The sequence below is a fragment of the Leucoraja erinacea genome, chromosome 29, assembly GCF_028641065.1.
Source record: "Leucoraja erinacea ecotype New England chromosome 29, Leri_hhj_1, whole genome shotgun sequence".
NCBI lineage: Eukaryota > Metazoa > Chordata > Chondrichthyes > Rajiformes > Rajidae > Leucoraja > Leucoraja erinaceus.
This window is the reverse complement of record NC_073405.1, coordinates 5351722-5374175: the sequence shown is the minus strand read 5'-3', so window position 1 is coordinate 5374175 and position 22454 is coordinate 5351722. Positions and strand designations below refer to the sequence as shown.

At 50.2% G+C, this 22454-nt stretch overlaps 1 protein-coding gene across 3 annotated transcripts in view; it reads left to right on the top strand.

Annotated features, from left to right (window-relative positions):
* Positions 1-22454, top strand: part of ssbp4 (single stranded DNA binding protein 4) — a 131648-nt gene that overhangs the window by 4752 nt on the left and 104442 nt on the right. For all 3 annotated transcript variants that reach the window (XM_055658404.1, XM_055658403.1, XM_055658405.1), the window contains exon 4: positions 6165-6249. In XM_055658404.1, coding sequence (XP_055514379.1) covers positions 6165-6249 — 85 coding nt within the window. The remainder of the gene's footprint in view (positions 1-6164; positions 6250-22454) is intronic.

Here is a 22454-nt window from a genome sequence, read left to right as displayed (position 1 = left end):
AGTCAGATGGTGCTGAATTTGCGGAACTCTTTGCCACAGAGGCTGTGGAGGCCGTTCGTGGATATTTTTAAGGCAGAGACAGATAGATTTTTGATTAGTATGGGTGTCGGGGGTTATGGGAGAATGGGGTTAGGAGGGAGAGATAGATCAACCATGATTGAATGGCGTAGGCTAGATGGGCCGAATGGCCTAATTCTACTCTTATCCCTTATGGCATGACTAAATTAAACTATATGTCAGAGTGAGGCCCAGTGCAAATTGGAGGAACAGCACCTCGTATTTCGCTTGGGTAGCTTACACCCCAGCGGTGTGAACATTGACTTCTCTAACTTCAGATAGCCCCTTGCTTTCCCTCTCTCCCCATCCCCTCCTCCTTCCCAGTTCTCCCACCAGTCTTACTATCTCCAACTACATTCTATCTCTGTCCCGCCCACTCTCCTGACATCAGTCCGAAGAAGAGTCTCGACCCGAAACGTCACCCATTCCTTCTCTCCAGAGATGCTGCCTGTCCCGCTGAGTTACTCCAGCATTTTGTGGAAACCAAACATAGACATATGTAGCAGGTTCAATGAAACGGTGGGGGCGTTTATAATGTACATGGGTGAAGATCTGCCTCTGCCTCGCCTCACACGACATCATAGTCATTCTCTCTCTTCCTCCTGTATTCATCCCGTCTCCTCATGAAATCTTCCAACCCATTTGCCTCAACCTCTTCCTTTTAAACTGTTGCGCAATCTCACTGCGTAAAGATATCTCTCAAGGAACTGCAGATGCTGGTTTACAACAAAAAAAGACACAAAGTGCTGGAAACATAGAAACATAGAACATAGGTGCAGGAGTAGAGGCCATTCGGCCCTTCGAGCCTGCACCATTCGCCATTCAATATGATCATGGCTGATCATCCAACTCAGTATCCTGTACCTGCCTTCTCTCCATACCCCCTGATCCCTTTAGCCACAAGGGTCACATCTAACTCCCTCTTAAATATAGCCAATGAACTGTGGCCTCAACTACCTTCTGTGGCAGAGAATTCCAGAGATTCACCACTCTGTGTGTGAAAAATGTTTTTCTCATCTCGGTCCTAAAGGATTTCCCCCTTATCCTTAAACTGTGACCCCTTGTCCTGGACTTCCCCAACATCGGGAACAATTTTCCTGCATCTAGCCTGTCCAACCCCTTAAGAATTTTGTAAGAGTAACAGAAGGCTGTGGAGGCCAAGTCGAAGGATATCTTCATGGCGGAGAGTGATAGATTCTTGATCAGTATGGGTGTCGGGAGTGAAGGCAGGGCAATTGGGTTGTGAGGGAAAGATAGATCAGCCATGATTGAATGGCAAAGTAGACTTGATGGGCCGAATGGCCTATTTCTGCTCCTATAACCTATGACCTTACTAACTCAGCGGGCCAGACAGCATCGCGGTAGAGCATGGATAGGTCGGGGCCCTTCTTCAGATTCTTCATGCTTCAGGGATATTCCACAAGGAAGTCTTCTCTTCATTTATCCCGCCCAGACCATAATATGTTTGGCTGAGCTCCATCACGATCTTTTTCAGAGAAAGAAGTCACAACTTGATAAACCTTTACAGACTGCTAGGTTTGTGGTAGCTTTCTTGCAGGTTGTGTATGTAACAGAAGGAGCAGACGGGTTAAGTGAAAGTGGGTTGGTTGGAGGATTGTGTGGGTGGAAGTACTTCAACAGGTGAATTAAGGCTAACAGCGTGTGCGTTGAGATTCCTTTACCCCATGTTGGATCTCGGAGCTTTAGCTAATGATAAATGGTTGTTCCGTAAGTGTGACATTACCTGCTCGCAGCCTTCCATGAGTGTACAGTTTAGAGACACAGCGTTGAAACATGCCCACCGGGTCCGCGCCGACCAGCGATCCCCGCACACTCACCATGATCCTACACACGTGCCAGGGACAATCTGCAATTATACCAGGCCAATTAGCCTACAAACCTGTACGCCTTGTACTAGTGAGACCACACCTGGAGTATTGTGTGCAGTTTTGGTCCCCTAATTTGAGGAAGGACATTCGTGCTATTGAGGGAGTGCAGCGTAGGTTCACCAGGTTAATTCCCGGGATGGCGGGACTGTCATATGCTGAGAGAATGGAGCAGCTGGGGTTGTACACTCTGGAGTTTAGAAGGATGAGAGGGCATCTCATTGAAACATATAAGATTGTTAAGGGCTTGGACACACTAGAGGCAGGAAACATGTTCCCAATGTTGGGGGAGTCCAGAACCAGGGGCCACAGTTTAAGAATAAGGAGTAAGCCATTTAGAACGGAGACAAGGAAACACTTTTTCTCACAGAGAGTGGCGAGTCTGTGGAATTCTCTGCCTCAGAGGGCGGTGGAGGCCGGTTCTCTGGATGCTTTCAAGAGAGAGCTAGTTAGGGCTCTTAAAAATAGCGGAGTCAGGGGATATGGGGAGAAGGCAGGAACGGGATACTGATTGGGGATGATCAGCCATGATCACATTGAATGGTGGTGCTGGCTCAAAGGGCTGAATGGCCTACTCCTGCACCTATTGTCTATTGTTTTTGGAGTTTGGGAGGGAAACCGGAGAAAACTGGCGCAGGTCACGGGAGAAGGTACCCGCCAGGCAGGAGGTGCGGAAGTGTGAAAACGCACACCTCCAGATTCACGGACAGTTTCTTCCCGGCTGTTATCAGGCAACTGAACCATCTTCTCACCAACTAGAGAGCGGTGCTGAGCTACCCTCTACCTCTATGGAGACCTTCGGGCTATCTTTAATCGGACGTTTAACTTGGACATAGTACAGTGCAGCCAAGGACAGGCCCATTGCCCACAATGAACAAGATGCCATGATCTCATCTGCCTGCACATAGACCTCCATGCTCCGCACATCCATGTCCTTAAACCCCTGTCCCACGGTACGAGTTAATTCCAAGAGTTCTCCCCGAGTTTGGCCCTGATTCGAACTCGGAGATTTACGGTAATGGCCGCTCGTCGGTACTCGGGGCTCTCGTGGACATTTTTCAACATGTTGAAAAATCTTCACGAGTCTTCCCGTGCGTACCTGCCGTTAGCGAGTCTTCCCGAGTACCTGCCGTTAGCGTTACGAGCCGCGAAGAGACGTCCCCGAGCTCCGACGTACCCGCTACGTTCATTCTCCATGCTCACCACGAGTTTGATTTTTTTAAAACTCGGGAGAGCTCTTGGAATGAACTCGTACAGTGGGACAGGGCTATTATTCAACAGTCTCTTAAATGCCACTACTGTACCTGCCTCTACCACCGCTCCTGGCATTGTGCCCACCATACCCTGCAAATCCCCTTTAAAGATGCTCGGCTGACAAAGCTGCTGCCTCATTGTGCAAGAGGCCCGAGTTCCATCTTGACCTCGGGTGCAGTCTGTGTGGAGTTTGCACGTTCTCCCAGTGACTGCGTGGGTTTTACTCCAGGGTGCTCCGGTTTCCTCCCGCATCCCAGAGACGTGCGGGTTTGTGAGTTAATTGGCCTCTGTGAATGGCCCCCTAGTGTGTCGGGAGTGGGTGCGATGGTGGGATAGCACAGAGCCAATGTGAACGGGTGATGGATGGGCCGAAGGTCCTGTTTCCACGCTGTATCTCTGAACTAAACCAAACTTTGCCGCCCTCACCCCCAAGGAGCACAAACCGAGCCTCTCTAATCTCTCTGCCTTCCTTGACATCTCTCACTGGCATTTGATTGTTCGTGGACTTGACCTAAAATGGACTTTCCTTTCATCTTCCCGCCCCCACCCCCACCACATCAGTCTGAAGAAGGGTCTCGACCCGAAACATCACCTATTCCTTCGCTCCTTAAATGCTCCCTCAACCACTGAGTTTCTCCAGCATTTTTGTCTGAGCAGTTTACACCCCAGCGGTATGAACATTGACTTCTCCAATTCTCTCTCCTTCCCCTCCCTTTCCCAGCTCTCCCACAGCCCACTGTCTCTGCCTCTTCCTACCTTCTTCCCACCCCCCCACCCCCCCCCCCCCCCCGCACTTCCACATCAGTCTGAAGAATGGTCTCGACCCGAAACGTCACCCCATTCCTTCATTCCATTAGATGCTGCCTCACCCGCTGAGTTACTCCAGCATTTTTGTCTACCTTTGTTAAACTTCTGAGAAAATGTTCAACTTAGAAACATAGAAACATAGAAAATAGGTGCAGGAGTAGAGGCCATTCGGCCCTTCGAGCCTGCACCGCCATTCAATATGATAATGGCTGATCATCCAACTCAGTATCCCGTACCTGCCTTCTCTCCATACCCTCTCATCCCCTTAGCCACAAGGGCCACAACTAACTCCCTCTTAAATATAGCCAATGAACTGGCCTCGACTACCCTCTGTGGCAGAGAGTTCCAGAGATTCACCACTCTCTGTGTGAAAAAAGTTCTTCTCATCTCGGTTTTAAAGGATTTCCCCCTTATCCTTAAGCTGTGACCCCTTGTCCTGGACTTCCCCAACATCGGGAGCAATCTTCCTGCATCTAGCCTGTCCAACCCCTTAAGAATTTTGTAAGTTTCTATAAGATCCCCTCTCAATCTGCTAAATTCTAGAGAGTATAAACCAAGTCTATCCAGTCTTTCTTCATAAGACAGTCCTGACATCCCAGGAATCAGTCTGGTGAACCTTCTCTGCACTCCCTCTATGGCAATAATGTCCTTCCTCAGATTTGGAGACCAAAACTGTACGCAATACTCCAGGTGTGGTCTCACCAAGACCCTGTACAACTGCAGTAGAACCTCCCTGCTCCTATACTCAAATCCTTTTGCTATGAATCATGCTAACATACCATTCGCGTTCTTCACTGCCTGCTGCACCTGCGTGCCTACTTTCAATGACTGGTGTACCATGACACCCAGGTCTCGCTGCGTCTCCCCTTTTCCTAGTCGGCCACCATTTAGATAATAGTCTCTTGTTCTCAACCAGTGTACTGAGTGATGAAGTAGACCGTGGAATGGAGAGGCTAGGTTTGGTTTAGAGATACAGCATACAAACAGGCCCTTTGGCCCATCCAGTCCACGCTGACCAGCGATCAGCTCGTACACTAGGTCTATGTTATTCCCACGTTCCCATCCACTCACTGGGGCCCAATTAACCAACAAACCCATGCGTCTTTGGCCGACAAAAGCGCTGGAGAAACTCAGCGGGTGCAGCAGCATCTATGGAGCGAAGGAAATAGGATAACGTTTCGGGCCGAAACCCAAAGGAAATAGGCAACGTTTCGGGTCGAAACCCGAAGGGTTTCGGCCCAAAACGTTGCCTATTTCCTTCGCTCCATAGATGCTGCCGCACCCGCTGAGTTTCTCCAGCACTTTTGTCTACCTTCGATTTTCCAGCATCTGCAGTTCCTTCTTAAACACATGCGTCTTTGGGATGTGGGAGGAAACCAGAGCACCCGGAGAAAACCCACGTGGTCACCGGGAGAAATGCAAACTCCGTACAGACAGTACCTCTGGTCAGGATCGAACCCGGGCGGGTCTCTGGCGCTGTGAGGCAGCAACACTACCAGTGCCACAACCCAATTTTGGTTACAATTGAGATTGGGACGGAGGGCCAGGGTTGAATGTATGATTGGAGTGTGTGTGTGTGTGTGTGTGTCTCTCCCTCCCATGCAGGAGCTGGCTGGGACAGGGTGGGATGGGGTGGGGGGAGATAGCATTGTGATTGGGATGGGTTTGGGGTAGGGTGGGGTGGGTGAGATTGGGGGGGAGATGGGATTGTGATTGGGGTGGGTTTGGGGTGGGGGGTTGGGGTTGGGGTGGGGTGGGGGGTGGGGTGGGGGTTGGGGTGGGGTGGGTTTGGGGTAGGATGGGGTGGGGGTGGGGTGGGGTAGGGTGGGGGTTTGGGGTAGGGGGGTGGGTTTGGGGTAGGTTCGGGTTGGGGTGGGGGTAGGGTGGGGTGGGGGCTTTGGGGTAGGGTGGGATAAGATTGGGGCGAGATGTGATTGTGACTGGGGTGGGGGTGGGATTTGGGTGGCGGGCATGGGGGTGAGATTGGGTGGGGTGGGATGGGGTCCAGTAACACCAGGATGGGGGGGGGGGGGGGGAACGTGATATGTGAGTGGTTTCTTGTTTGCCAATGTTATGAATTGACTGGACTGCATGAGCTGGGAGCCAGTGGTGGATGTTTAGTGATGATTTCTCTCTCACTCTCTCTCTCCCCCCCTCCAGTGTGTTCTGGGATCTGTACTGTGCAGCTCCTGATAGACGGGAAACCTGCGAGCACTCCAGCGAAGCCAAGGCCTTTCACGATTATGTGAGTTTTATGTTAATTTTATTCATTACGGAAAGAGGTTTCTGTTGCGTTGGAGGCAAATATCTCTCTTGGCAGCAAAGGCTCTGCTTGTCCCTGTGGTCCCTGTGTGTCTGCAGCAGTCTGTGACTGTCTGTGCCTGGGGCTTCCTGTCTGTCTGTCTGTCTCTCTGTGACTGTCTTTGTGGGTGCCAGTGTGTACCAGCTGTGGGATGTGTCTGTGTGTGTCTATCTCTGATGTGTATATTATATTTAACAAACACACACACACACAAGACATATATACGCGCGCGCACACACACACACACACATATAATGCGTCTATATATATGTGTACACACATGTATACACACACATATATAGATGTCTGTGTGTTTACATATATATGTGTGTGTGTGTGTATATGTGTGTATTATATATAATATAAATCTAATATCTGTACAAACATATGCACACACACATATATATGTAAATGTGGTGTGTGTATATGTATATGTGTTTGTGTATATATATGTGTGTGTGTGTGTATATACATATATGTGTGTGTGTGTATATGTTTGTACAGATATTAGATTTATATTATATATAATACACACACACACACATATATATATGTAAACACACATATGTGTGTGTGTGTGTGTATATATATGTGTGTGTGTGTGTGTATATATATATATGTGTGTATGTGTGTGTGTGTGTGTATATATATATATGTGTGTGTGTGTGCACATATACATGTACTATGTGTGTTTTTGTTCATATTACAAAGCAGATGGATGAAAACTAGGCTTGGATCTTGCCTGAATGTCAGAATATTGGTCATAATATTGTAAACTTTGCTCTTAAACAGTTTCACAAAACTGGTGATGGTTTCCCAGAGATTGTGGTCCATGTGGTTCTAGCGTTTGTGGAGTTTACTTCATTGGGAGAAGGTTTGGTTTAAACTGTGACTTCTTGATTTCAGAATCTGTTGTATCCGAAAAGTAAACTCCCTTGCCTGTGCCTTGAATGTGATTGAGAGCTGTATGTACAGTCACTGCTTGTCAATAATGTAAAGATGAGTAGCAATGTGTGGTGTGGCAAATATTGAACGAAAGGGCCAATTATTTGCTATTTGGGCCACTTCATAATGGCAATGTTCAATACTTTTTCTCAATGGCGGAGCATGTGTTATCTTTCTGGTATTATTTTATGAGTTTGTCATAGTTTCAATATCTGCAGAAGGGTCTCGACCCGAAACGTCGCCCATTCCTTCTCTCCAGATGCTGCCTGTCCCGCTGAGTTACTCCAGCTTTTTGTGTCTGTAACCATATAACAACTACAGCACGGAAACAGGCCATCTCGGCCCTTCGAGTCCGTGCCAAACACATACTCTCACCTAGTCCCATCTACCTGCACTCAGACCATAACCCTCCATTCTTTTCCCGTCCATATACCTATCCAATTTATTTTTAAATGATAAAATCGAACCTGCCTTCACCACTTCCACTGGAAGCTCATTCCACACATCCACCACTCTCTGAGTAAAGAAGTTCCCCCTCATGTTACTCCTAAACTTCTGTCCCTTAATTCTCAAGTCATGTCCTCTTGTTTGAATCTTCCCTACTCTCAGTGGAAAAAGCTTATCCACGTCAACTCTGTCTACCCCCCTCATCATTTTAAAGACCTCTATCATCGGTTTAATCCAGCATCTGCAGTTCCTTCTTGCACATTTCCATGTAACATCTTCTATGGAAGATTTTATTGTGTTTGAAGTTGGTGGGGTAGAGCGAGTTGTTGTTGTTGCAGCTCTCTGTCGCACCTAGGCTGTAATGAAGCAGTGAAGTTGTCTGTGTCTGTGTGTTGTTACTAACTCCTGGGGAACTGGTTCAAGTGGCAGAATAGGCACACTTTTACTTTCTATCCGGGTGACTTAAAGCTTGTTGGAAGGTTTAGATTAGTTTAGTTTAGAGATACAGTGCGGAAACAGGCCCTTCTGCCCTGCCGAGTCCATGCCGACCAGCGATTCCCCCCCCCCCCCCCCCCCCCCGCACACTAACACTATCCTACTCCTGCGCACACACACACACACACACACACACACACACACACACACACACACACACACACACACACACACACACACACACACACACACACACACACACACACACACACACACACACACACACACACACACACACAGGGGACAACCTTTTACATTTGTCCCAAGCCAATTAACCTACAAACCCGAAGATCTTTGGAGTGTGGGAGGAAAGCGAAGATATCGGAGAAAACCCTCGCAGGTCGCGGGGAGAATGTACAGACAAGTACCTGTAGCCAGGATCGAACCCGGGTCTCTGGTGCCGTAATGCCCCTGTCCCACTTAGGAAGCCTGAACGGAAACCTCTGGAGACCTTGCAACCCACCCAAGGTTCCCGGAGGTTTTTGGTCAGTCTCCCTACCTGCTTCCACTACCTGCAACCTCCGGGAACCGTACGGAAACCTTGTGGGTGGGGCGTAAAGTCTCCAGAGGTTTCCGTTCAGGTTTCCTAAGTGGGACAGGGGGCTTTAGGCAGCAACTCTACCACTGCGCCACCGTGTTGAATAATCCCTGGTTACGAACTCTAGAGCTGCAACTTACCCTTGTCCACGGGTTCCGTACAAGACAACACACTCGCTGGCGTACGGGAGCCACAGATGGAGTGCAGGGGTCAACAGACACTGATTGTCATGGGGCTATGGGCACAATATAGTGACATGCCTCCTAGTGTATATCATGTGGATCCAGTTACTTACTTTCACAGCATTGACTGCCATTGAAGGATGGCCACCACGGGCACTGTGTCTTACCGAGAGACTCGACTCACAAAGGTTGGTGGGTGATTGGAACCAGCTGCCAGAGGTGGTTGCTGAGGCAGGGACTATGAGAAACAGCTAGACGGGTACGTGGAAACAGGCCCTTCGGCCCGACTTGCCCGTCCCGGCCAACATGCCCCATCTACACCAGTCCCACCTGCCTGCGTTTGGCCCGTATCCCTTGATACCTGTCCTATCCATGTACTTGTCCAAGTGCTTCTGAAACGTTGCGATTGTCCCTGCCTCAACTATCTTCTCTGGCCGCTTGTTCCATACACCCACCACCCTTGCCCCCCCCCTGACTCCTATATAATCATTCCCCCTCAACTTAAACCTATGCCCCCCTGGTTCTTGATTTCCCCCACTCTGGGCAGGCAACTCTGTGCGTTCCAATGTACCTGTGTCTGGGGAACTTGAGCCGAGCAGCAGATTAGCCACGGCCAAGGTTCTAGTCTTGCTCTTGTACTCCATACAATATTAATACATCTTCTCATTTAGCAGCGGGCTTGTTTACAGCAGTGCCGTTTGGTCTGCTTCAACAACCAGGTGGTCTGAGAGAACATCGCTTGCCCTGCCATAATTGAGCGTAGCGTTAGTTTAGAGATACAGCGCAGGAACAGGCCATTCGGCCCGCCGAGTCCGTGCCGACCAGCGATCCCGCGCGCATTGACACTACCCTACACACACACACAACGAGGGACTTCTTTTTTTACATTCATACCGGGCCAATGAACCTCCAGGTTAATCAGTCTGAAGACGGGTTTCGGCCCGAAACGTTGCCTATTTCCCTCGCTCCATAGATGCTGCTGCTCCCGCTGAGTTTCTCCAGCACTTTTGTCTACCTTCGATTTTCTAGCATCTGCAGTTCCTTCTTGGACATTTAACCTACAAACCTATACAGTACGTCTCTTTGGCTTGCGGGAGGAAAGAGAAGATCTCGGAGAAATCTCCGGGCCTCGGAGAGGGGTGCGGAGGGGGGGGGGGGGGCTATTGACCGAGGATTGATGCTCTGCCCACCTGACCTGTGCCCCTGACATCGAGCCTTCAGCAGCAGAAGGAATGGCTGTTATTGATGGGATGTCCCTGTGAAATGGTTTCCCTGGGTTCCCGTGACATGTTGGCTCTGGGGACCAGCCGCTGCCGCCTCTTGCCATTTCCATGACGATATAAAAACCCCCCCCACCCCACCCCTGTAAAATATCTCCTGGATGTTTTCAAGAGAGAGTTAGATTTAGCTCTAACGGAATCAGGGGATACGGGGAGAAAGCAGGAATGGGGCACTGATTTAGGATGATCAGCCATGATCATATTGAATGGCGGTGCTGGCTCGAAGGGCCGAATGGCCTGCTCCTGCACCTTTTTTCTATGTTTCCTTGTGGTAACTAAATTGTTCAGCAGGCAATAGAAATAAGATTATTTTATCTGACTGCTGTGTGTTATTGTTGGAATTGTTTTAGTTTGGAGATCCAGTGCGGAAACGGGCCCTTCGGCCCACCAGCGATCCCCGCTCACCAATACTATCCCACACACACACACACTAGAGATAATTTGTATTTATACCAAGCCAATGACCCTACTAACATGTACCTCTTTGGAGTGTGGGAGGATAGCCAAGATATCGGAGAAAACCCTCGGGGAGAACGTGCAAACAAGTACCCGTAGCCAGGATCGAACCCGGGTCTCTGGTGCCGTAATGCCCCTGTCCCACTTAGGAAACCTGAACGGAAACCTCTGGAGACCTTGTGCCCCACCCAAGGTCTCCGTGAGGTTCCCAGAGGTTTTTGTCAGTCTCCGTACCTACTTCCACTACCTGCAACCTCCGGCAACCGCCTGCAACCTCTGGCAACCGCCTGCAAAAAAGGTGCATCCCTTTTGTTGACACTGAGGCAATTCCTTGACTCCTTATTAATTTAACTTTAGACTTTGCTTGACAGTACCAACGCAGGCCCTTCGGCCCATCGAGTCCGTGCCGGCCAGCGATCACCCCGTACCCTACCTGACACAATGGGGATGATTTACAATTTTACCGAAGCCAATTACTCTACAGGCCTGTAAGTTTCTTGGAGTGTGGGAGGAAACCGGAGCACCCGGAGAAAACCCACGCGGTCACGGGGAGAACGTGCAAACGCCACACAGACAGCACCCGTAGTCGGGATCGAACCTGGGTCTACCGCTGAGCCACCGTGCCACTAACAAAATTCCTAATGGTCAAATCCAGCTGCATAACCCTTGCCAGTTACAGACCTGATGACATGACAACATTGCCCTGGTCTGAGCTCATATTTTAATTTATTTCCTTGCAATTTTTTTCTTCCCAATTTTATCGAACTTCGGGGAGATGCACAGTCTAGAGGCATCAAGAACCAAAGGCCGTAGGTTTAAGGTGAGAGGGAAAATATTCAATAGGAACCCGAGGGGCAACTTTTTCATGCATCAAGTATGTGATATGAACTGCCACAGGAGGTAGTTGAGGTAATTCTTGCTATTGAGGGAGTGCAGCGTAGGTTTACAAGGTTAATCCCCTGGATGGCTGGACTGTCGTATGCTGAGAGAATGGAGCAGCTGGGCTTGTACACGCTGGAGTTTAGAAGGATGAGAGGGGATCTCATTGAAACATATAAGATTGTTAAGGGCTTGGACACGCTAGAGGCAGGAAACATGTTCCTGATATTGGGGGAGTCCAGAACCAAGGGCCTCACACAGTTTAAGAATAAGGAGTAAGCCATTTAGAACGGAGACGGGGAAACACTTTTTCTCACCACAGAGAGTGGAGAGTCTGCGGAGGTGGAGAGGGCGGTGGAGGCAGGTTCTCTGGATGCTTTCAAGAGAGAGCTAGATCGGGCTCTTAAAGATAGCGGAGTCGGGGGGGATATGGGGAGAAGGCAGGAACGGGGTACTGATCGTCAACAGTTTTTTCAACAATGTGAAAAAATTTACAAGATTAAAAAATGAGGTACCACGGGTTTGATTTTTTTTCTTTTCTTTTTAAAACTCGGGAGAGATCGTGGGTGAATTCTCATCGTGTGACAGGCCCTTAATGAGAAGGAACTGCAGATGCTGGAAAATCGAAGGTAGACAAAAATGCTGGAGAAACTCAGCGGGTGAGGCAGCATCTATGGAGCGGAGGAAATAGGCAACGTTTCGGGCCGAAACCCGGAAGGGTTTCGACCCGAAACGTTGCCTATTTCCTTTGGGTTTCGGCCCGAAAGGTTATCGAAGGGCCCGTTTCCACCCTGTATCTCTAAAATAAACTAGGCTTGGGTCTCGGCCAGAAACGTTGCCTATTTCCTCCGCTCCATAGATGCTGCCTCACCCGCTGAGTTTCTATCTCAGTCAAATATCCTTGATTAATGGCGAATTGCACCAAATCTAATAGAGGATTATACACCACATCATACACATAATTAAAAATACACATGAACCCAATGTACCACACTGCCAAGGCCCCATGAGCGACACTCGCTGTTATTTTGTTGACCCCTTGTTCCAGCATCCCCTTACACGAGAGTATATCTGCATCACCAGCGGTCCCTTTAATCTGCTTAAGCATCCAAAAAGACCACCCCCTAATCTATATTTGAAGGAACACAAAGGCGTCTTTATGCAACGTCCTCCCAAAGTAACCTTGAAGCCTTGGCAACATTCTCAGCGAGTCTGCGCTGCATTCCCCTCCCTCAGGGGCCCTGTACCATCTCTCCGAGGTGCGGTCATAGAAACATAGAAACATAGACCATAGGTGCAGGAGTAGAGGCCATTCGGCCCTTCGAGCCTGCACCGCCATTCAATCTGATCATGGCTGATCGTCCAACTCGGTATCCTGTACCTGCCTTCTCTCCATACCCCCCTGATCCCTTTAGCCACAAGGGCCGCATCTAACTTAAATATAGCCAATGAACTGTGGCCTCAACTACCTTCTGTGGCAGAGAATTCCACAGATTCACCACTCTCTGTGTGAAATTTTTTTTTCTCATCTCGGTCCTAAAAGATTTCCCCCTTATCATAGAAACATAGAAACATAGAAATTAGGTGCAGGAGTAGGCCATTCGGCCCTTCGAGCCTGCACCGCCATTCAATATGATCATGGCTGATCGTCCAACTCGGTATCCCGTATCTGCCTTCTCTCCATACCCCCTGATCCCTTTAGCCACAAGGGCCGCATCTAACTTAAATATAGCCAATGAACTGTGGCCTCAACTACCCTCTGTGGCAGAGAGTTCCAGAGATTCACCACTCTCTGTCCTTAAACTGTGACCCCATGTCGACCCAGAAGTGAATGCAAGGGCACCAAGTGGGACCTGTGCAGCAAAATGCCCCCACCCCCCCCACCCCGTGTACGCAGGCCCTTTGTCCGAAACGCCAACACTCTACTCAGCGGCACGGTGGCGCAGCGGTGGAGTTGCTGCCTCACAGCGCCGGAGGTTAGATCCTGATCACGGGTGCTGTCTGCACGGAGTTTGCACGTTCTCCCCGTGACCTGCGTGCGTTGGACAAGGGGTTTGGACCGGCTAGATGCAGGAAGATTGTTGGATTGTTGCTAGATGCAGGAAGAGAGTGGTAAATCTGTGGAATTCTCTGCCACAGAAAGTAGTTGAGGCCACAGTTCATTGGCTATATTTAAGAGGGAGTTAGATGTGGCCCTTGTGGCTAAAGGGATCAGGGGGTATGGAGAGAAGGCAGGGATGAAATACTGAGTTGGATGATCAGCCATGATCATATTGAATGGCGGTGCAGGTTCGAAGGGCCGAATGGCCTCTACTCCTGCACCTATTTTCTATGTTTCTATGTTTTCTCACGAGATCTTCGGTTTCCTCCCACACTACAAAGACGTACGGGTTTGTACGTTAACTGTATAAGAAAGAACTGCAGACGATGGTTTAGATCGAAGGTCGACACAAAATGCTGGAGTAACTCAGCGGGTGAGACCACATCTCTGGAGAAAATGAATGGGCGACGTTTCGGGTCGAGACCCTTCTTCAGACCCGAAACATCGCCCATCCCTTTGTACGTTAACTGGCTTGGTGTAAATGTAAATTATCCCTAGTATGTGTAGGATAGTACTGGTGAACGGTCGGAGTGGACTCGATGGGCCGAAGGGCCTATTTCTGCGCTGTATCTCTAAACTAATTTGAAGTTAGTTGGTCTGACTTTCAGAGATTCGTCCACACCTCCCTCTGTTGACCATCCAGTGGTTCTATATCGTCACGTACACACACCACTGTCGAATTATTTAGCACAACCCACAAATGCACGGTTGCCATGTTTTGGCGTCATTTGCAAAGAAAGAGTCCAAAGTCTAAGCCCAGTCCACATGTTGGATGTACTGGAACTCCCCTGATCTAGGTAAGCCCCAGGCTGCTACAGATCCCCCCCCCCCCCCCCCCCCCCGATCCACGCGTGTGTAGGATAGCGCTAGTGTACGGGGTGATCGCTGGTCGGCACAGACTCGTTGGGCCGAAGGGCCCGTTTCCACCCTGTATCTCTAAAATAAACTAAACTTGGGTCTCGGCCAGAAACGTCGCCTATTTCCTTCGCTCCATAGATGCTGCCTCATAGATCCCGCTGAGTTTCTCCAGTCATTTTGAGGACCTCTGATGAATCTTGGTGTTTCCTTCATGTCTCAGAGAAGAAGAATCTCATCTTCTCCGATATCACCACATTGACTCGTCGCTAGAATCCATCTCGTCAATCTCTCCGCACCTCCTCCGTGAAGCGTCTAGCCGGTGTTTCACCGGGGGGGGGGGGGGGGGGGGTTTGTAAAAGTCTAACTTAACATCTTTGTTCGTAAGAGGGGGAGGATGAGGAATATCAGGAATTTGAACTTGAGTTTGGAAGCCTGTGACGTGGCGATATCCTCTTTCCCCACCTGGCATCTTAACCCACAGGCCCGATACATACAAGCCCCGCTCAGCAGGTTTGGTTTGGTTGGAACAAAGAACTGCAGATGCTGGCTGATACACAAAAGACCACAGAGGGCTGGGGTAACTCAGCGGGTCAGGCAGCATCCCTGGAGGATGCGGATCGGTGACGATTCGGGTCACGACCTCCCCGACCCCAAACGTCATCTCTCCCATGTTCTCCAGGGGAAGCTGCCTGACCCGCTGAGTTACGCCAGTAACTTTCAGTAGACCTGTTCCCAGCTTGGGATTGAAGGATACGGGATCTTGACGTCTCAGTTCACGCACCTGATGATATCCAGAGCTCAATAGGGCTGCGTACTCGCCACAGAATTGCAGAGATACTGATCGAACAGTGCAGGAAGCAGAAAGATTATTTTAATAAATGGCCCAACAGGGTTTAGATTGGTCCACGCAATGTTTAGAGGTACCAGTGGTTTTAAACAGAGAGTAGGAGTGAGTTACGGGCTGGAATCTAACGGTGGGGTCTCATGTTATTTATATATTGAATGACTATCTCCTGGAGCAGGTTAGTAGGAATATGATCATGTTTTGGGGGAACGTACTCACAATGGCAGATACCCAGGTATGAGTTACAGCTCGGATCAAATTACCTGGTGTGGAGTGGAGGCGTGTTGGTGGGCAGGAGAGTGGTGATACTATTACACACACACACACACACACACACACACACACACACACACACACACACACACACACACACACACACACACAGAAACACTGATGCACACACACTGATTCAGATACACGCACACTCACACATACGCACACTTACACACCCACACGCACGCTCAGACACACACGCGCACACTTACACACACACACACGCACACTCAGACACACACACTCTCAGACACACACACACACGCACACTCAGACACACACACACACACACACTCAGACACACACACGCATGCTCAGACATGCGCGCTCAGATACACACATGCTCAGACACGCGTACACTCAGATACAGGCGCACACACACGCAGACTCAGACGCACGCACGCTCAGATACAGGCGTGCTCAGACTCATGCACACTCAGACAGACTCACTCACTCAGACACAGGCACACACACACGGACAAATACGCACACTCATGCACACACAGGCATGCAGACATTTGCCCAGGGTCATGTAACCACTGTTAGTTACCCAGCCAGTGCTACCCACCATGAAGGCATTAATGCTGTGTCGGGCCCAGAGATTCTACCGTCTACAGGAGTGGTGTAGCTGACCTACTTAATTCCTGTAGCAGGATTGCAAACTGCATCCCATGGGATTCTGTCCCGTTATTCCAAGCATAAACCTGACTCCCGCATACTACAGGATGCAATGGGGAAAATTAAATGTGTTCTCCACTGGGAGAATCTGCCTCAACCGTGGAGCCTGAGTGTTCGCTGGTGAATCGAGGGGGCCGATGGGCCCGAGAAAGCAAATGTCTCCCAACCCCCTCCCTCCACCCCCCCATACAATCTCACCCCCACCCCCCACACCCTTCCCCTCCCCCCCCCCATCATCTCACACCCAACCCCTTCCCCATCCCCACACCCTTCCCCCCCATCTCACACCCACTCCCACTCCCCCACACCCTTCCCCTCCCCCACACCCTTCCCCCCCATCTCACACACACTCCACTCACCCCCACACCCTTCCCCTCCCCCACACCCTCCCCCCATCTCACCCCCCCCACCCCCCACACCCTCCCCCCCCCATCTCACACCCACCCCCCCACACCCTCCCCCCCCATCTCACACCCACCCACCCACACCCTCCCCCCCATCTCACACACCACTCCCCCCCCACACACCCTCCCCCCCCATCTCACACCCACCCCCCACACTCTTCTCCCCCCCCCCCCCCCCCCCCCCGAACAAAACCTTGCAGAGAGAGCATGAGATTTCTCTCCAGATAGGGGCATGTTGGGCAGAAGGGCCTGTTTCCACAATGTATGGCCCTGTATATACAACGTTGTATATGATGGTCTCATATACATGGTTTGGACAGGTACATGGATAGGATAGGTTTAAAGGCTTCTGGGCCAAGCACGGGGCAGGAGGGACTAGTGTGGATGGGACGCGTTGGTCGGTGTGGGCAAGGGCCTGTTCCCACACCGTATGACTAATACTCTAGAGATACAGTGTTGGAACAGGCCTGCCAACGACCGCCCGTACACTAGTTCCATCCTCCGCTCCAGGGGTGATTTCCAGAAGCCAATTAACCTACAATCCCGCACGTCCTTAGAACGCGGGAGGAAACCAGAGCACGCGGCGAAAATCCACGCAGTCACAGGGGAGAACGTGCAGACTACGTACAGATAGCAGCCGTGGTCAGGATTGAACCTGGGTCTCTGGTGCTGCAAGGCAGCAACTCTACCGCTGTGCTGCACTACCGTTTGCATCCTCCAGGGGTGGCATGGTGAAGATACGGGGGGGACATTGGACTGTACATCTGATTCCACAAACAATAAAGGCCTGTCCCACAAGCATGCGCGGAGGTCGAGTGAGTGACGTGAAGTTTGAGCGAAGTCCGTGGGAAGTTCGCCCGTGACGTACGCCGTCAAGACGCTGCGTACGGTGTCGAGGCGGCTGCGAGCCGACAGGCCGTTGCCGGGCGGATTTTTCGAACACGGTCAGTTTTTCGGAGCCCCCCGCGCACGATGTTGGGACCAGCTCCGCACAACTCCATACGGCTCCGGCGATCGAAGTGGGACCGGCCCCGCGAGGCCGCACGGCTCAAGCGACCACGTTAGGTCGCGCTCGCCGCGTGGAGTCGCATGCTCGTGGGACAGGCCCTTTACCGACAGTAACATTGGTGTCGACTCAGAAAGGAATGTTGGTCGGGGTGATGAGAAGAATTCATGGTCTTTCCATTAATGCATCGGGGTGATTTAGGGAGCAAGCTTGAACCCACAGTGGTGGCTGTATGGAACGAGCTGCTTGAGGAGTTAGATCAGGCAGGAACCCTAACAGCATTTACAATACATTTGGACAGGAGCATGGACAGGGTAGGTTTTGGGCAGGGTATGGTATGGGCCAAAAGCAGGCAGGTGGGATTAGCGTCGATGGGGCATGTTGGTCGGCAAAGGCAGGTTGGGCCGAAGGGCCTGTTTCCACGCTGTGCGATTCTACGATGCAGCCATCTTGCCTGAAGCCAGGACAATAACCACTCGATGAGTCAAACAAGGGTTGAATATGTAGGAAGGAATTGCACATGCTGGTGTACACTGAAAGGTAGACACAAAGTGCTGGAGTAACTAAGCGGGGCCAGGCAGCATCTGTGGAGAAATAGGACGGGTGACGTTTCAGGTCGGGACCCTTCTTCAGACCATTTAAATATTGTTCTTGTGTTGCCTCCTATAATGCTGATGAAGTGCAGTTTATATTCCCCAAACAGTCACTGGATAACACTTGGCGTTTATCGTCTGTATCTCTCGTTCCCCCTTCCCGCTGGCTCCCAGTCTGTAGTAGGATCTCGACCCGAAACGTCACCCATCCTATGTCTCTGGAGATGATGCCTGATGAGCCGCTGAGTTACTTTGGCTTTTTCTGTCTTTGGTTGAAGCCAGCATCTGCAGTTTCTCCTTAAACATTGATGTGATTCCCAGTTTACACGTGTAATGTGGATTAGCATTCACGGTATCGATGTTTACAACAGGGGCGGGTGGAGTTAATATGCAGGGTTGCTTGGTTTAGTGTGGGGGAATACTGGAGGCTCTCTGCTTAGAGGGGGTGGGGTGGGGATGGGGTTAAGATTCGAGGCTCCCTGCTTTATTTGTGGGGTTGGGTTTAATATCCAGGGGGTGCCACTGTGCTCAGTATTTCCTGAGTAGAGTTTGCATTGGCAGAGACTGGCAGGGTGGCACAGCGCCAGAGACCTGGGTTCGATCCTGACTACGGGTGCTGTCTCTGTGGAGTTTGCAGGCTCTCCCCGTGACCCGCGTGGGTTTTCTCCGGGATCTCTGGTTTCCTTCCACACTCTCTACTCAACAGCCAAAAATCTGTAGCCTCCCTTTGATCTGGTGTTTTGTTGGTTCACATGCTTGATCAATGGTGTTTTATCATTAATGTTTTATTATTATTAATGTTTAGTGTTTTCTGAGTCGTTCGTGACTGTCATGTTGTTACTTGTGGGCGGAGCACCAAGGCAAATTCCTTGTATGTGAATACTTGGCCAATAAACTTATTTCCTTAATTAGACGTGCAGGTCTGTGGGCTAACTGGCTTGGAGTAAGTGTAAATGGTCCCAAGTGTGTGTGTAGGATAGTGTTAATGTGCGGGGGTCGGCATGGACTCGGTGGGCCGAAGGGCCTGTTTCTGCTCTGTACCTCTAAACTAAACTAAACTTAGACGGCTAGCCGATGGCTTTACGAACATTTGTCTTGTGAATCTGATGGGCTTTTGGTGTGATGCCAAGCTTCCAACAATCTGGAAGGGAGGGGAGGGAGGGAAGGGGGGGGGGAGGAGAAGGGAAGGGAGGGGAGGGGGAGCAATGGTTTGTGGAGCAGCACAGAGGGGAAGGGGGGGGGGGAGGAAGGGAGGAGACGCGTTGGGTTAGGTGTGGATGAAGGGCACTTTGCAGCAGGGTGAGACTAGGTTGGTGAGTTCAGCTTAACATGTAAAAGGGAACTGCAGATGCTGGTATATTGAAAAGCTTTTTTTTTTAAATGCTTGCTATCCAGTCAATGAAAATACCATGCTGCTGATTGTAATCGAGCCATCCACAGTGTATAGATACCTGATAAAGGGAATAATGCTAAGTGCAAGATAAAATTCTGCAGTCCAAATAAAGATTGTCCGAGGATCTCCAACGAGGTAGATAGTATCTCAGGACCGTTCTCCTTGGTGATGGGATGGTCCAGCCTGATACCAACTGGGATGAGTTTAAGAAGGAACTGCAGATGCTGGAAAATCGAAGGTGCACAAAAATGCTGGAGAAACTCAGCGGGTGCAGCAGCATCTATGGAGCGAAGGAAATAGGCGACGTTTCGAGCCGAAACCCAAGGTCATGGGGAGAACGTACAAACTCCGTACAGACAGCACCCGTAGTCGGGATCGAACCCAGGTCTCCAGCGCTGCAATCGCTGTAATGCCCCTGTCCCACTTAGGAAACCTGAACGGAAACCTCTGGAGACTTTGCGCCCCACCCAAGGTTTCCGTACGGTTCCCGGAGGTTTTTGTCAGTCTCCCTACCTCCTTCCACTACCCGCAACCACCTGCAACCTCCGGGAACCGCACGGAAACCTTGGGTGGGGCGCAAAGTCTCCAGAGGTTTCCGTTCAGGTTTCCCAAGTGGGACAGGGACATTAGGCAGCAACTCTACTGCTGGTCAGCAGGGCAGAGAGTGAGTCAACAATTTGTGGCGGTCTTCGATGAAGATTTGACCCTGGCACATAGAGAGTTTGGATGTGTAGATATTTTCCCTTCCCTGCAGCTCGCTTGCCAAAGAGCCGACTGCACAGACTGGACATTTACAATCTGCTGATGTCCGCCCGTATTATCAGCACATTTATTCCTTGTCTAATGCAGACCCCCTCCGCATCGCACGGCAAGCCTGCGTCCTTTGATGAAGAATTGCTGTCGCCCGGCTCGTGTTTAAACACGGGGAAGAGATTTAGCACCAATTTGCATTCATCTAGCACCTTGGACATATGTCAGAGGTTATGGGGTGAAGGCTGGAGAATGGGGTCAGGAGGGAGAGATAGATCAGCCATGATTGAATGGCAGAGTAGACTTGATGGGCCGAATGGCCTAATTCTGCCCCAATCTCTTCTGATCTTATGAACCCCGTGTGTGTAGGATAGTGTTAGTGTGCGGGGCTCGCTGGCCAGCACAGACTCGGTGGGCCGAAGGGCCTGTTTCAGTGCTGTATCTCTGAACTAAACTAAACTGAAGGAGCCACAGATGCTGGAATCTTGAGCCAAACACAAAATGCTGGAGTAACTCAGTGGGTCGGGCAGCGTCTGTGGACATGAAGAGTCCCGACGAGAAACACCCCCTAACAATGTCCTCCGCAGATGCTGCCTGTCCCTTGGGTTACTCCAGCACTTTGTATTCTACACAAGATGCCTGACTTGCTGAGTTAGTTTAGTTAGTTGTCATGTGCACAGTAAAAAGGTTTTGTTGCACGCTGGCCAGTCAGTGGGAAAAACTATTCATGATACAATTGAGCCGCCCACATTGTATAGACACAGGATAAAGGGAATAATGCTCAGTGCAAGATATGGAATCCAGTTAAATCCGATCAAGGATAGTCCGAGGATCTCCAATGAAGTAGTAGATAGTAGCTCAGGACCGCTCTCTAGTTAGTTATGGTATGGTTCAATTAGCTGATATTAGCTGGAAAGGAACAGTCCCTGAATCTGGAGGTGTGCGTTTTCTCTTCTGTACCTGGGAGAGGGGAGAAGAGGGAGTGACCGGGGTGAGACTGGTCCTCGATTATGCTGGTGGCCTTGCCGAGGCAGCGTGAGGTGTAGATGGAGGCGATGGAAGGTAGGCCCTGAGGAAGGGTCCTGACCCGAAAACATCTGAATCGCCCGAAAATCCTTTATCTCCAGTGAGTTGCTCCAGCACTCTATATCAACGGAAGCGAGTTTGGATTGTGTGATGATCTGGGCTGTGTCCACAATTCTCTGGAATTTCTTGTGGTCTTGGATGGAGTTGTTCCCAAACTGTGCTGTAATGCATCCCGATTTACTCCAGTACTTTGTGTTCTGTGCAAGATTCCCAAAGGTGTATGGATCACATTGACTTTATTGTGAGCTGCAGATATTGGCAGTGTCGATTCAGGTTGTCCTAACGTTAGCCTGACTACATCAGCGTGTATGCTTGAACTAAGATTAATTTATCACAGCAAGCTCGCTCCAGCACCACACACGCACTCTTCCTTAGGCATTCGTGTGTCAATTTGCACATGCATTCTCCAATATGTTCACATGTAAACCCGCTCACAGAGTGGTGCAGCGGTAGAGGTGCTGCCTTGCAGCGCCAGAGACCCTGGTTCGATCCCGGCTACGGGTGCTGTCTGTATGGAGTTTGTACGTTCTCCCCGTGACCTGCGTGGGTTTTCTCAGCTCGTACCCGCTAGAATTTAGAAGATTGAGGGGGGATCTTATAGAAACTTACAAAATTCTTAAGGGGTTGCACAGGCTAGATGCAGGAAGATTGTTCCCGATGTTGGGGAAGTCCAGAACAAGGGGTCACAGTTTAAGGATCAGGGGGAAATCTTTTAGAACTGAAAACATTGAAATCTTTTAGGACTGAGAAAAACATTTTTTCACACAGAGAGTGGTGAATCTCTGGAATTCTCTGCCACGGAAGGTAGTTGAGGCCCAGTTCATTGGCTATATTTAAGAGGGAGTTAGATGTGGCCCTTGTGGCTAAAGGGATCAGGGGGTATGGAGAGAAGGCAGGTACAGGATACTGAGTTGGATGATCAGCCATGATCATATTGAAT